This window comes from Rhipicephalus microplus, chromosome 4, assembly GCF_043290135.1.
Source record: "Rhipicephalus microplus isolate Deutch F79 chromosome 4, USDA_Rmic, whole genome shotgun sequence".
Taxonomy (NCBI): domain Eukaryota; kingdom Metazoa; phylum Arthropoda; class Arachnida; order Ixodida; family Ixodidae; genus Rhipicephalus; species Rhipicephalus microplus.
In genome coordinates this window covers 20,238,833-20,254,828 of record NC_134703.1, presented here as the reverse complement: position 1 = coordinate 20,254,828, position 15,996 = coordinate 20,238,833, and the positions used below count along the sequence as shown (strand labels likewise).

The window sequence follows — 15,996 nt, the reverse complement described above, 5'->3', positions numbered from 1 at the left end:
GTGAATAATCCCTCTATAAATGGGATGTCCAATGAACTTCGCTATTTCGCCTAGCGTCGCCTCTTTCCATGAGCCACCTCACTCTGCGCAGGTTTGTATTCCAATATATGCCTCCAAGCATATTTTTTTGCATTTTTGCACATCTTAAATAAAAAATAAGAACAGAACAATATCGCGCACGATCCTAAAATGTTTCGTGCTGCGCTGTAATTAGGGCCAAGATGTGTTCCAGTGACCTTCTTGTCGTGACGAAAAGCTCTACACCCGGTGCCACCATGCTGCACCCCAGCGACGTGTAAATCTCGCACGTAACCGCAGTAGCTGTAAGAATGTGCACAAAATGTCAGAAGCTATATGCATTCGCGGCGAAGGTGATGACTTGAGGATGCAAACAAAACAAAGGCATGAATGGCTGCGGATGTTTCAGGCTGACGCAAAACATCGTTGCCACAAAACTTGAAGCTGAGGTGCTGTCATCCTCTAACTCTAAGCTCGTCATCACTCGATTCCGACGGGGTTCCAAGACGGTTTCGAGCAGCGCATATGTTTTGCAGCGTTAGCGTGCACCCATGCGTGTGTGACGACGACGCCATAGCAGCGACTAGTGACACGAGACGAGATCCTGTGTCTGATATAATGACGCAAGCAAAACCAAAGCTGCTGGAAACTGGCAAGGAAGGCCACCTTGGCACTTTAAAAATGCGGCGAACCTTCGTAAATATTCTTTGTAAACCAAATTTCCCCCGACTCCTTGGAAGAGCTGTTTATTCAATAGCTGGCATGAATTTCTGGCAATTATTACTGCTCAACATAGTCAAATTGCAAAGCTGACACTTTAATTTGATATTTGGCTTGCAAGGGTTCTTTTCATTTCAAAACTTCGATATTACTGTAGCATAATCACGAGAGGCATGCACTTTCATTAAGTTCGCCAGCCTAGTGCCCTTTTTTAACGGTACACGCACACTGGTTCGTGCAAAGGTCTGTCAAAAATCGCAATGTTGCCAAAATGGGCAAATTCAAATTGATTCTGAAAGTTGAATGGCTGGACTAACACTACTAGAAAGTTGTGGGTACAAGAGAAACAAATTTAACATGCCAAAATAGACGACCCAAAAGTATCAAGCATCGGTGATCGATTTGAATCTTTCATTTATGTGCAAGTGGTAACAAACCAGACGAAATGGCAACCTTGGAATGACCTCCACCGATTGCAAATAAAGGTGTCTCGCAACATTGCTCGAATACTGCTCTTAATAACGGCAACGATCATTGCACAGTAGTTTCAAGTATACTTCTGCTGACGTTTACATTTTAATGATAATGCAGGCAAAACAAATGTTAAATCCTGAGCATAAAGCTTGAAAAACATATTTATTGAGATTCCTGCAAAAATTACTGTTATGATCTTCGAAGAGTTTTGTGGAAACTTTTTATGAGCCCTTCATTATGTAGCAAAAGTGTTTCAGTTGCCAAGTCAATTACTGAAATTCAATACTAATGCAAATTTACAGGCCTCTGTATTTTTCTATAACAAATGAGTGCATGGGCAGTTTCCACCTGACAATGATATGAGAAAGGAAGCTATTTTCCTCTGCATGCTTTAAAACAAGTGTAGGTGTGCTTCTACTTGGTGTGGAATGAAAGGCCACATGCTCAGTTTATCACACTTTGAAATGGGTAACATCTATTGCGATACCACAAAATGTCTTCAATGGCTTGATGAAATTTCACATTACTCTTACGGCCAAATTCTATCATCTTTTGAATACACATTGCGTGAGGTTGCCCGAAGCGCCAATGGTGCGGTTTGGCCAAAGGCTCTGAATAACTGTATTGTAGGCTGACACAGCAGTGATCCATATAAGGAAGACGACTGGTCACACTTGTTACCTTCCAAGTATCAGTGTTCAAATTTATTTCAGCAGCCAAAGCACAGCTCTTTACCATATATACAACTAAGCAAAATAAAAACATTCTTAAGCATTCGGTTGATGTAACTAATGCATTAGTCGAAACAAGACATCGCTGAACATCTCGACTGCATTTATTTGTCAGAAAAAAAAACTGCATGCTGTTCGTGCCTAGTTAGTTGATCACACGGTCCAGAGCATCTGAATGGCTTTGACAATACCCACATCCGTGAAGTTGAAGTAAAAAAGACCCGTGAGTGCAGCAATGGAGAGCGCGTAAACGGCTCCAACTGCAACCTTGGGGATCAAGTTGCCGAACAGAGCAGGTCGAACATAGTCCACCACGATTGTTTCGATTCCCCTGAAAGGCGTATAATGCACCTTGGTTAGACAATAGAAAAAAAAAGTGCCTTGCAAGCAGTTCGAATGTCTATACCAATGCTTCTCAAAAGGGGGTCCGCCAAACCTATCCTAAATAAAATAAACAAAATATGGTGTTCTTAAGAAGCACACAATGTTCAATGACAATGGCCCCTTCTTAATATTGGCATGCTTCACCGTATAACAAGGTTGCATCGCAGCGGAGCTGATGTTTCTTTTCTCCATGAAATTGCTGCAAAGCTTCTGATGTGTTGTTCTACGAAATGCTTTTTCCAGACCAGCATATTTGAAGAGAGAACATAACTAGGAACAGCTTGAATGTGGCTGCTGACGATGAAATTGACAAGCTGTTGAGATTACATAGCATTGCACTCTGTTTTAACCATTCTTTGCAAGGTAGAAGCAAGAGGCATCCATTGCACACTGCATGCTGCAGTAATTTGTGACCACCTGTGCACAAAGGGTCCTTGAAACATGCACGGCTGAAGACCACTGGTCTATACTCTGCGACAATCTAAAAAATTGGCACAAGCTGGAGGTCTAGTGATGCTGCCAAGCAATTCTGATTTGAAGCAATTTCAGGAGCAGCAATTGGGTCACTTTGTAGCACGAAATTTTGCATCTGTGAGCACCCTGAAGCAGCTAACTTTACATTCTGGAGTACTTTGGAGAAGCAAGTTGCATTAACATATAGACTTCCAATTAATTATTACAAGCTCACATGGTGAGCTGCAAAATCTTTACTCGTTGAAATTTTCAGAGAGAATGCCTTCCAGAGCACTCATTATGTCGCACAATTATGCAAAAACAATGACATCATGCAATTGGACGTTTGGAATAAGCTCCTCAGCTATCTTTTTTTTTTGTACAAACAGAATATTGGTTGTATATTATGATATAACACTTTAAATACAACTATGTCATAATTGAAATACAGGGCTCGAACATGCCACAAATACATTGTCATTGTTTTTAAGCCATGGGTGTCTTGGGGACCCCTTGTGGACTGGTGGAAGTGATGGGAAACCCTTTGCAGTGGAGTGGAGGGAAGGGGGGGTGCGTAGGTAAATTAACACAACTAGAGCTTGAAACAGGTGTCTTTTATTGCTTGCTACCAAAAACATCAAACAAACGTGCCACATCACTTTATTTTGGACAGTTCATCAATATATGGCACAGTCACGCTTAAAGAAAAATGCAGGTGAGGGTTCCGCGAATCATAGAAATGGCTTCGCGTGGACCATCATTTGAGAACCACTGGACTGTGTTAATAGACTGCTGCACTGTAGATCAGCAGAAGTGATAGACAAAAGCTGTGGCATGCAACAGTGCTTCTAAGCATGGGCATCGACAGGACTCTGTCTTGGTGGGGGGTCAGTAGGGTTGAGGTGCAAATGCTGATGGGCCTGGGGGTGTGGGGTAGACAAGTGCACCTCCAAACCCCCTTGCAGACGCCCATGCCTCAATTCTAAAAATTCTCACAGTTCCTTCATTCTCTGAAGGCAAACATGAGCCAATTTTTGTTCTCTTTCAAAAGTATTGGTACTTCTGATTGATAATTCCATACTGGCTTACTAATTGTATACTGTGCAGTGCTTGAAACAAGCTACCAGCAGCGCTTCTGGAGCAGACAATGTCAGCCAATGGATCACCACCACACTTGATTGCCACCTGTTGGCCTCTAGGTTAAGTCTTTTTGAAGAGCGCATTTTGCCATCAAGCTGACTAGCACAAGAGAAGGTAAATCAGAGGTGAACATTCGGCAAAAGCCTGCCTAGTGGGGATAGAAAACTGGAGAAAAGAGAAGACTTTTACCAAAATTTATTTTATATCGAACATTTAGAAGCTTAACTGGCTTTTTCAGGGTTAGAAGGCCTCTCGTGCCTTAAGGGGGCAGACTGGTCCTTAGGATTAAAAAGTGACAAAAAATTCATTTTTTCAATATTGACATATTTGGTTTCTACAAGTATTTTTTTATCTCTCTTCAAATTTCCACACACCAGGAAGTGGTAATTTTTTTGTAATGTCATTCTAACTGTCCAGATTCTTGGTGCTGTTAACGTGCAGAACGCAAAAAAATGGGGAACCGACTTCGAGGCTTCTTTATAATTGGCCGGCACCTGTGTTAGAAGCTCTGCTACGAATTTATGAGCACTTTTATGAGGATTGCAAAACATCGCAATCATCGCGCCATGATTGTTCTTTTTGAAGAAGCTGTGCATTTTCAGTTTTTTTTTTTCATTTTTCTCAAAATGTAAATTTACGACTGTTAAATTTTGAGGCCTCAATATCTCTGCAGCTAGGGCAGGTACAACAATGATTCTTTTTGCAATGGAAACCTGTATGTGTAGAATGCAAGTATGGGAGCAGAATTTAAAGCACAAGCTTTTTTTAATTATTTACTCATTAAAATTGTAATACAATTTGAACTGCTTTTGTAACGGGATAGTTCATTTTGCTGTAAAGTAACCAAGAAAAGCCAAAAAACAAAAAGCTCTTGCATACTTTCACTCTATAGTCATTAGTCAATGTTGGCTAATGACTATAGAGTCATTAGTCAATATCACTCTAAAGTCATTAGTCAATATCACTTTTAATTAAGCTTTTTTTTTCTATGGTGGCCTTAAACAATGGGGGGTGAATTTAAGTTATCTCAGGAACAAAATGAGACATAGGAAAACTAATTAAATATTTGAAACCAGCAGAAAAAACTGCATAATCCTGTGCAGTTTGATCAAGATCACTGAAAAAATAAACAAAAAATGTCTAAGACCAGCCTGGCCCCTTAAGAGAAAGCCGGTCAGGCTCTAAAACGTTGGGTTTAAAATAAATGTTGGTTGGAGAGTCTCAGGCCATCTCACTCCTGAAGCTGGTGAAGCTTTGAAACATCAGGTTTAAAACAAATTTCAATTGGAGTTTCTCTTTTCACCACAAACGAGGCTGCATTGGCACCAAAAACAGTGCCGCGGCTCAATCAGGATCCACGTGCGAGCATTTTTTTTTTTTGCCTGCGGAATAATCCTTCATCCGTGACTGTAACCTTAGTGGCCTCAAGGTCAAGGTTCTCATGTTTTGATGTGCCAGCAGTGCAATAGCCAGTGATAGACACCATCAAACTTCAGACTTTAGCACACTTCGGCGCAACCTACATTATTTTTTTTGTATGGCACTGTAAATCATATTTGGCGCAATAGCCAGTGATAGACACCATCAAACTTGAGACTCTAGCACGCCTTGGTGCAAATTACGTTAATTTTTTTTTAGTATGGCACTGTAAATCCTATTTGGCACAGGAGTGGATCCACTGTAGTTTTATTTCAGCCAAAATCTCTGTGCTCTGCTAATATATACGCTAGGATTATCCTCAAAATGAAAGCTTATTGTTGTTAGTTCAAATATCTCTCTATTTTAGCTAAAGTACTATAAGGATATTCTTACATACTATAAGGCCACTGTCGCTGAGCCTTTAAACAAGTCTTATGTCAAGTGTGAGCGTGGATGCAGAAAGCGATAGGAAGAAACAGGCTAAAGAAGGTAGGAAGCGTTAATGCTGTTTTTACGGCTGCCAATAAGCTAGGTAAGATTTGTGCCACAGTGCAGAGAAATAATTAGGGAGTTAAAGACAGGAAGCTGAGCGATATCTTTTATAAAAAGCACCAATAAATTCAATGACTGCTGTACAAGTGTAGATTGCTAACCGGAGGCTCACCTTCTAATCTGTACATTGTCGAGACTGCATGTGCATGCCAATGTTCAACAAGTGCGCAGTATTGTACCGGCATATGAACAAGGAAACAAGTCTAATGATTGAGCCATGGCATATCGATAATAGTGGTAGCACATGCGGCTGCCAACCGTTGATTAACTTGCATAAAGATAAAGACGTCGTAGGCACCCATGTGTGCCAGATTCGTAGTTTCACGTATTGCATGGGAGTGCACAGATAAGTTTTCGTGTCGTTCTTTCTTCTACGCTGTTGTGCACACCATCAGTTGTTAGTAGACATTTGTAGTGTCCCGACTTCCCTCTTGTGTCCTTGTTTACACGCCCTGTCTTTTCAGAATCTGCAACTAGCTCAGCTCTGTCATTCTAAGCTTTATATCCTATGAAGAGGACATACATTGTTGGCTGTACCTCACTGGTTTTAGGTTGTCGCTGAGAGCCATCGAGGCAATTCTTAGTTTCTCAATAATTTATGTAAACAGTCTTGACAGCTGAAACTCCTTCATTTGTACCAAGGTAGTTTAAATTGCATGTGTACATATGTGTAGCACTTCTGATTTCTGATATGTGTAGCAATTCAAGATTTCTGATAACTAGATAGAAGTTAACAAGCCATAAAGCTGTTGCGAGTTCGTTATGTTTCGGCTTAACGGAAGACCACACGATTCATACGCTCGGTAACTGGCGCCATAATTAAACGCATAACACAACTGGCCGGCGATAGGAAGGCATACGGCGTAGCTAATAAGTATTACGTACCAGTGCATGTGCATGGTGGTAGATATTGCGAGCAGGCAATCCATCACTGGACTGGGGAACATAAACGCTCCAGGAACGATAGCGATCATAGACACGGCGAGGATACGCTCCGCCTTCCAGATCTTTACGTAGTTCGCTGCGTGGTAGAATGAGGCAATTAAATGTGCGCGAAGATAATCGCATCACGGCGCTTACTGTCTGCGGAGGCCAGCCGAACCGTCGTGACCTGAGGCTTATACAGGGCCAGTTGCTGAGACATCGACGAAACCATGGGCAGCTGTTTCTTCGCCACGGTCGAAAAGAAGGCTCGTGCTTGAAAAGTACCGAGAGATGTACCTGTGCACAGGGAAAGAGGGAGTATGTAATCCGGGCATGCCGGCGAGTACAGGCGCATAGTGAAACGGCTGCTTCCCATGAGGGTGACGATTTGGGCTTGTGTGCGCGGCTGATGGCAGCGTAGATGCGCGCTTGCTCGCCACACTTAAGATAGCTTAAGTCAGACGTTTATTACCTCGGCACATCGTGAACCGCAGCATGCTTGCAGCCATGTTCAGCTTATATGAACACTACACACGTGTAACCTGCTCGGTCTACGCAGCTATGCAGCCGTTCCCGGACGAGTTTGTGGAGGTCGACCAGCCCTTCTGCTAGCGCAGATCGAAGCGTGTCTTGGATCGGCCGGATTTACATCAAGTAGCCGTTTTGTGAAAAAAAAATCCAATTTCTGAACGTTTCCGACATTAAGTAAATATTTTTAATAATTGCAACTGTAATTAAGAACAAGAAAGCTTGCGTGATTGCAGTTAGCCTTTTAATCTGTTAACATGGTTTTTTTAATTATCATCATCATGACCAAGATGTCATGTTGTAATGTTGACGACGCAGTCATGTCTCGTACCGGTAGGCTCTTTCGCTTCGAAAGTATTCTATTGCTTCGCGATCACGGCGTTCCTGCTGTGCGATGGTGCATCTGCGTGGACCCAGGAGGACCTTGAGCTCTTCGACGTTGTCGAAGACGTGAACGAGAACTTCTACACATTCCTCGGTCTGTCCCCAGACGTGGACACGGCGGGAATCAAGAAGGCGTACAGGAAACTGTCCCTTCAGTTCCACCCTGACAAGAACAAGGAGGAAGGATCGGAAGAGAAGTTCCGTAAGATCGTCGCCGTCGTAGAGATACTGAAGGATGAAGAGAAGAGGAAAAAGTACGACGCGGTGCTGGAAAATGGCCTGCCTGACTGGAGGCAGCCTGTGTACTATTACAGGCGAGTGCGCAAGATGGGTATCGCCGAGCTCTCATTCTTCCTCGTTGTGCTGCTCACGCTGGGGCAGCACGTCGTGGCGTGGGCTGCCTACTGGGAGCGAAAGTTCGAGCTGGAGGAGACCGTGCTGGCCAAGTTCAAGCGCAAAGAGCGCAAGTCGAAGAAGCTGACGGCCGTCGAGGACGAGATTCGTGCCTCGTACCTCGATAGTCTTGGCAAGCCGAGTTACCTGGACCTTCTTATAGTGCGTTTCGTTGTGTTTCTCGGCTGGGCCGTGTGGAACTCGCCTACACTTGTGCGACAGGGTTTCGAGAAAATCCAGGAGCGCCGCAGCCGAGCCACGCTCGAGGAAGAGAGAACGAGCGACGAGGAGTCGTGCGACGAGGCATCGGAGCGGGAGCGCAAGCCTCGGAGACGGGCGCGAGTTATACCCGAGGCCGGAGAGTTGCCTCTCGCGGCGGGCCCCGCGATTCCGGCGCTCGACACCTGCGCGACAGTTCCTGAGGTCCGAAGCAACGACCGAGGCGCCGTTCGCAAGACACCCTGGGGCGAGGAAGACACCGTGGCCCTCATCAGAGCCATGAAGAAGTACCCAACCGGCACCGTGGACCGGTGGCAGAAGATCGCGGACCTGTTGAACCGCAGCCAGGACGAAGTCATGTCGGTAATGAAGCAGCTGCGGAACTTTCCCGTCGCCAACGTTGTGCCACACTCCCAGGGAGTCACGGGAGAAGACTACCACAGTTTAGACGAAAACGCGGCGCGCCCGGAAGGCAAGCCTAGTCTGCCTCCGCCAACGCTTGCCGAAAACCAGCCTAGGGCTGTGCCACCGCTTGCTCAAAGGGTCGCCGACTGGAGCCAAGAACAGCAGAAGTGCATGGAAGCTGCGCTCCAGATGTTCCCAAAGGGAACCGAAGATCGCTGGGACCGTATAGCCGAGGCTGTTCCCGGCAAGTCCAAGGAGGAGTGTATGCTCAGGTTCAAGTTTCTCGTTGAGCAACTGAAACGAAGAAAGGTTGAGAAGTCTAAAATGAGTTAACAGTGCATTTGCTTGTTTTATGTTGATGAAATATATTTATTTTCAAATAGCTTTTTCCCCACTGTGAGAATAAGAAATGAACACACTCATGTGCACTAATTGGTATGCCATATAGGGTGTATGCACCTGACATCATCGGCGAAGATCGCTAGCATCGAGACCGCCATTTTGGCGATCCGGGCACTCGTCAAATGCACAAACATCTCGCTGTGTGCGCTTTGTCCAAGATCCGTACGGCAACTTGTTTAGAGATATCCAAAACACCTCCTGCATGCCGAAGCATAGACAGCAGGACGGCAAGTACGAATGGACCATTGAAATGGCGTGGCAATGGTGTTGCCCCCTTGCAGATCAAGGCTCAGTGCATGCCCCCTATACGGTACAAAGATTTACAGGAACATGCATCCTTGAAGTGATTAACTGTGGTAGAACAAGACATGTCGCTGAAGACATACATTAGGATGAGAGAACTTGTCTTGCTTAGAAATAATTGAAACATTTGTTTCTGTGATGGTCTTTGTCCTACCAAAAGTAGTCATTCACAGCTTACGTGTTGATTGCTTCGATTATGTGGCTCACGATGCTAGTGCAGCAAGCCTGCTGCATAGTCGAGGAGGACTTATCTTCGCAATGCAGGAAAAGCAATAGGGACAGAGCTGTTGCTAATGTACTCCTACATGCAGCAATACAATTTGGAAAGCATTTTGCACATCTTTAGTAAATGAAGGCTCATCAGCATAAACTTTACGTATCATTTGCTTTGCATGCTTTTTTAGCCATTTGTATGTTACGTTCACCTCAAATCTTAGAGGCGAGTACACAGAAGAGCAAGAAGGAAATGCTCACCTGGACATAGATGTGTATTGCTTTTGCGATACACATAAAGTGCATGACGTTTTCACATGTCCAAGAACATAAAACGATGATATTATATAGCAAATATAAGCATCACACTGGAGTAGCTACATCGTCTTTCAAATAGTTTCCTTCAAAGGATGAAGCAGTGTTTTAGACTCAATCATGGGACTAGATTTATTAATGGTAGCACTTGACAAGAAAAGTTGTTCACAAGTGTAGCCATAAATGTGCAAACAAGGAGCAGAGTAGGGGCGGATGCCGCCCTTCCCCCCCAGCCACTTAAGGGGGAAAGGTAGCATAATTTTGACGGCAGTTTTTTGCACACCCAACTTTTGATGTGAAAATGTAGGCTGACAGTGACGTATATCTCAATATTCTAATGCTCACATGACTAATAATAGATTCTATCTTGTTTTATCACTATAGAAACCAAGGGAGTGCTATTAAATACTCGAATTAAGAATGTACGGTTCCTTAGTTGTATAATGTGTAGGAGTGTGCAAATATTAGAAAATTTAGATTAAGAAATCAAATAGCAATCGATTCGCTACTCAAACTGAATAATGCATATTAGAAACACCAAATATTCTTGAATAAGCACCAATGCAAAAGAAGAGAATGTTGGAACAGAGAGAAGTAACATTTCTTCTGTTAACCATACTATAGGGGGTATACACTTGACGTCATCCGCAAGGATCGCTACCGTCGGGGGTCACCATTTTGGCGGTCCGCGTGCCCGCCACACACGCAAAAAACTTGCTGCGTCTGCTGTGTTCGAGATACGTACGGCAACTTTAATGCCTAGTGACCCCTGTAATGCCTCCTGCACGCCTAAGCACGGACAGCTTGACCCACACACGAGCAAACCTTCATAATGGCGCAGTGATAGTGTTGCCTCCTTGTGGATAAAAGCTCAGTGCCTACTCCCTATTTCAAAGATGCATGCAGGCTAAGGTGTTAAGGGACTATCAGCACTATATTGATCACAGTCACAGTATACTGGATTTATTTAAAATCTGTTGACAAACTGCCACCTTGACTGCTACAGTTACTACTGTGCTTCATCCTGCAGTTACGAACTATTGCTAAGCCTGTAATGAGAACCAACAGACAATAATGCCAGGGAAAGTATAGGGAATGTTATCGGGAGTAATTGCAATGTAAATGTGCGGAAAAAAACATCGACGAAAAGGTAACTTGCCACTGGCAGAATCCGAACCTGTGACCTTTGAATAACGCATCTGATGCTCTACCACTGAGCTACGGTGGCAGCTGCCATAGCCATAGCTCAGTGGTAGAGCATCGGACGTGTTATTAGAAGGTTGCATGTTCAGATCTTGCATTACAATTACTTCTGACAATATCCCATAGACTTTTCCTGGTTTTATTTTATGTTAGTTCTCATTAATGTTGTGTTCAACGAAGAGAAACGAGCCCTCAGAGTACATTTTTCTTCTCAGCTTATAGTTGCTATTTGGCCGTAGTCAGAGTGTAACGATTTAAAGGTTAACATACTTCACCGGGTAAAAATTATGCAAATAAAACAAACTTTCCAGCCACTTTTAATTATAGTTATTAATGCTAAAATTAAAAACTTAAAACTGGCCTCACGCTTTAGGACCAATTCGGTCTCTTCCTCAGGGGCGACTGTCATTCCTGAGGAAGAGACCAAATCGATTTTTAATTTTAACATTAAAAACTATAGACTAGAAGTGGCTGAAAAGTGCTTTATTTGCCTATAGTTGCTATTATTCGCTATTGTAGAGGAGCTTGTGTGAGGGAGACGTTGAATTAGGTGGGCAGATGAATTCAAGAAGTTTGCAGGCATAACGTGGCAGCATAAAACACAGGACTGGGTCGATTGGCGGAACATGAGAGAGGCCTTTGCCCTGCAGTGAGCGTAATCAGGCTGATTATGATGATGATAAAGAGGCTGCTTTGGTTTACCAATAATTTTTTGTTGGTTAAAAGTAATTGTAGTCTTCCCTTATTAAAGCTAGTGAATAATTATTTCAAATAAAATGCTACGGATTTGTTGGGCTGTCTTTCAAAAATGGTGACAGAATTATTCCGGTGCTTCTGTGAAAATGGTTGGCCTACTATGTGAAAATTATTCTAATAGTATTTTTTTAATTTGGTGTCATCACTATTTAGTTCATATTCAACTCTGTTTTCAAATTATTCACACACCCATCATATAAGGTGGTACGATATCTGTAAAACTTAGCTTTTTCAAAAGATTCTGTTTCACCTCTCCATGAAGGGAAAAAAATTCTAAAGAAAGTGCTGCGAACAATGTTGCAGAAGTTAGCCTGGTGAACTATAAGCCAATTTTATTGCAAAAGCATTGACTGGCTACTTTTAATGGCAAAAGCATTTAGGGTCATTTTTCAACTCTCCTCAAAACACTAGTGACAGTTTAAGAACCACGCATTGTCCTGTGATTAAGCCAAAGAGTATTTTGATTGAGTTAGTAAAGCACTGGCTACTGGCTGTAAAGGCTAATATCAGTGACTGTAAAGGCTAATATCAAGATGGCTATTGACACTACTTTATATTCATAACAGAGCCTTAAATAAAGGCTTTATTGAAAGAATAGAGCTAGATGCAATACAAACCATAGTGCAATGCAAAATACTGTGCAGTTCATTCTTGACAAGGTCAAGTAGTCATTATTGCACTTGGTTTTCCTTCCAAGTGCTCGTAGAGGACGTGATTTGACGAGTGCTGTATTTAGCATGACGACGAGGTCAATAAAAGGCAAAGACAGGGCCTACAGCATGCGTCCATATATGGTAGTGACGGACAGCAACAAGTGAATGAATCATAAAGCAGGAAAAGAGTTGTGGTACTACTGTTATTACATCCTTCCGAAATCTAAAAAATGCTGTTGGGTATAATCGCTTGTTATCGACTGGTTTTTTGAAGTTCTATTGTAGTTTTAATAGTGTGATATACGAAGTGGGGCCTCCTTGTGCATTAACCAATATTCTCGTTTCAAGTGACAGGCTTTCTTTTGTTGCTTTAAACAAAAATACATGAATATACAGTGTGGTGAATAGTGAGCACTGCATTCCTGCATTTTAATGCCCATTGTTCACACTACTTGAATCATGCTTCATGGTTTTTAGTAGGCTTGTGCAAATAGTGAATTTCAGGTTCGGAGAGTATGTTGATTTTGGTCCAATAATTTCAAATCGAATTTGAATAGTATATATGACATATAAAGAAAAATAGGTATATTCATCATCGCCTTACTAGTCTGAACAATATTTTTTTAATTAAAATGAGGCCTCTAAGCAAATGGCATTTTTTTTTGTTCAAAGGAAGTCGGAACAGCCTTGAGTAGTAGCAGGTAACCTGTAAAATACGTCACATTTAAAAATTTATTATACTTGGAGTATATAAGCCGGCATAACAAGCTTTCAATTATAAAAATTGATGAATCGATTTGAGGGTATCATGTTAATTTAAAAGGGCCCTGGAACACTTCTTCAAGAAGCCATCGAATAGATTCACTAAAGAAGCTTATTACCTCACCGTCGCAAAAATATTTAGAATCCTTATAGTATGAGCAGAGTTGCAAAGATTTGTTGCGCGCTTCAATTACATTCTCTCTTCTCGTCCGACGAAAGCGCAGGAAACTAAGCAGGGAGGGATGACATGGGGAAAGGAAATACAGCACGCGCGCCTCGTGACCTTAAAGAGGCAGTAAAAAACCCCAAAGTCAAAAAATTGTTATAAAGAGAAATATGTGCACTTTTACTCCGTGAACATACTGCCGCAAAAATTTTGCGAATGCGTCCTATATTAAGAAAGTTACAGGGATTAGAACATCATTTTCAGCTGATTTCAAACTTCCGCGTGGCCCTGCCACCCTTCTGCCTCACATGGAGGGGAAGGCGTAGCCCGTCGACGTGACTCCGCCCATTTCGGTAACGTGACACGATGTCGGTAATTGACGTCATCACCGAACTCGATCAGTCGCAACACAGTTACGCTTGCTTTGATGCCTGGTTGTTTATTGTTTACGCGGTGCTTTTCTGCTGCCTAGTATCTCGAACGGCCCCCAGTGCATCATGAGCGTGGCATGTAGTCGTGTTGTTACATGACACGCATCTCATGTTTATCATGTTTGCACCAGTCACATACCTTCGTCATCCATTGACGTACCGTAATACCAAATTTGGTATACGTGATGCTAGCGAAATGGCACGAGCGCATCATGAGTGTGGCATGCAGTCATGTTGTTACATGACACACGTCATGATTTTTATGTTAGGGTATGTTGCTTGTGTTTGCCATGCAATCATGTTATACCATACCAGTTTTGCAACATGCCATGTGAACGAAACCACCACAAGATCTACAGGACCATGAAGTGTAAGTCATGACATGTCATGATTTTCATGTAATGACTAGTCAAATATGTTCTTCATACAGTCATGTTATACCATACCAAGTTTGGTATCGATACCATTATTGAAACGGCGAGGAGAGTTAAAAGTCTTAGGTGGCTAGATAGATAGATAGATAGACACGCTCAAAGTCACCGAAGTTCGCTAAGAAATGCTTCGCATTACTATGAAGTGAACTAAACAGACAGCATTCTCGGCTAGGCGTTGGCGCTTCACAGCGGCGTCTCGAGCACACATTTCCAGATGTTCTTGAGAGGCGCCTAGCTAGCCTAGCCAGTGAGTGGTCAAGAGTGAGGCGCGAGTGAACGGGAGCCTAGCCAGCGAACGGTCAAAAGTGAGGCGCGAGTGGACAAGAATGTGGGACGCAAACAGGAGAGAGAGCGAACGCCGAGAGGAGTGGTGAGGCACTGCACCTACCGTCTCTCACACCACATGCTCCTGTTGCTAGGAGTGAGGATAAGCGCACGTACTACTGTTGCTATGGGAGAGAGATTGAGAACGGAGAGCCATAGGGGGAAGGGGGCTTAACAAGAGTCCGGAGGGGAGGGGGACTTGACAAAACACCTGTTAAGCCCCCTCCCTCTGAAAAAAACAAACAAAGAGATGCACTGAATTATGCGACTTCCAAAAAAGCTAATTCAGATCCTGCAGAACTGATGCCTGGCTGATGCACTTGACACATGATTCAGTGCATCTCTTTCCTTGTTTTTTTGGGGTGGGGGGAAGGGGCAATCAATTATGGGAATGGTTTTTGGTTTTGGAATGGTTGGATTTTGTAATGGTTTTCGGCTGAATGGTTTTTTAACGTACACGCGCGTTGTGCTTCAAGAGTGTTCGTTTGAAATGAAAATTTTCAGTTGCTAGTAAGCGCTCGTCTAGCGTCCTTTCCGAGTGTTCATAATTACTGGCGCTTGCTTCATCATGAACTTACAACATGACAAACTGGCAGTCATTGTAACAATGGCTGTGATCAGTGATTTTCGAGCTTGTGGCATAATTTGCCAAGAGAGCAATTTTTAGCCAACTTTCAGAATTTATTATGAATTGCAGGTCGCGTGCTGCACTATCATATTTGGCTCGTGCATTCCTTCGTTCATGAGCTCGTGCGTTCTCGGTTGCCTCGACTACCGATCGGCAGTGTTTTCCTACTATGCTCAAAAAGTGTTGCAGGGCCTCGTTAAGCTTGAAGTGAGCTTCACGGTGGAGCGGATTTTTGGATTGGTGCTTTTATGGTTTACCACTCTTACAGAGCAGTGGAACTATTTTTACAGGGGCTGACATGTGGACTAAATTACACCTATTCGTTCATTGCTAATACTTCGAAATTTTCAATAATTTCACTTGAAATCAAATTCAAATACTATACTATTTGCTTGAATATTTGAAGTACTTGAATATTTGCACAGGCCTACTTTTTAGACAGCCAGTTTTTCCTTGACAAAGCAACAGCCTATGTCAAAATAGCACAGATTGTTTCGAGAATATTGTAGCAAGGTTATAGCTGAACCACTACAGTGCACACTTTTCTCTTCATAATTGGCATGCATATATTTTTTTTCTCATAGTCATTTTAAAAGTTACTTCGTAAATGATTAGGTCCAACCAGCAATATACCGTACAGGAATTAAAAGAGGATATCATGG

At 42.9% G+C, this 15,996-nt stretch overlaps 2 protein-coding genes across 2 annotated transcripts; one reads left to right on the top strand and one right to left on the bottom strand.

Annotated features, from left to right (window-relative positions):
- Positions 1-2,029: 2,029 nt before the first annotated feature.
- SdhD (succinate dehydrogenase, subunit D) lies at positions 2,030-7,444 on the bottom strand. Its single transcript, XM_037422474.2, has 4 exons — positions 7,288-7,444; positions 6,972-7,112; positions 6,777-6,912; positions 2,030-2,274 (listed from the first exon to the last, which is right to left on the bottom strand). The coding sequence occupies exons 1-4, from the start codon at positions 7,322-7,324 to the stop codon at positions 2,097-2,099; spliced, it is 492 nt and encodes a 163-aa protein (XP_037278371.2). The 5' UTR covers positions 7,325-7,444; the 3' UTR covers positions 2,030-2,096.
- A 179-nt stretch (positions 7,445-7,623) lies between these two features.
- On the top strand, positions 7,624-9,126 carry LOC119171677 (uncharacterized protein F54F2.9). The gene has a single exon (XM_037422472.2). The coding sequence runs from the start codon at positions 7,647-7,649 to the stop codon at positions 9,075-9,077; it is 1,431 nt and encodes a 476-aa protein (XP_037278369.2). The 5' UTR covers positions 7,624-7,646; the 3' UTR covers positions 9,078-9,126.
- The last annotated feature ends 6,870 nt before the right edge of the window (positions 9,127-15,996 follow it).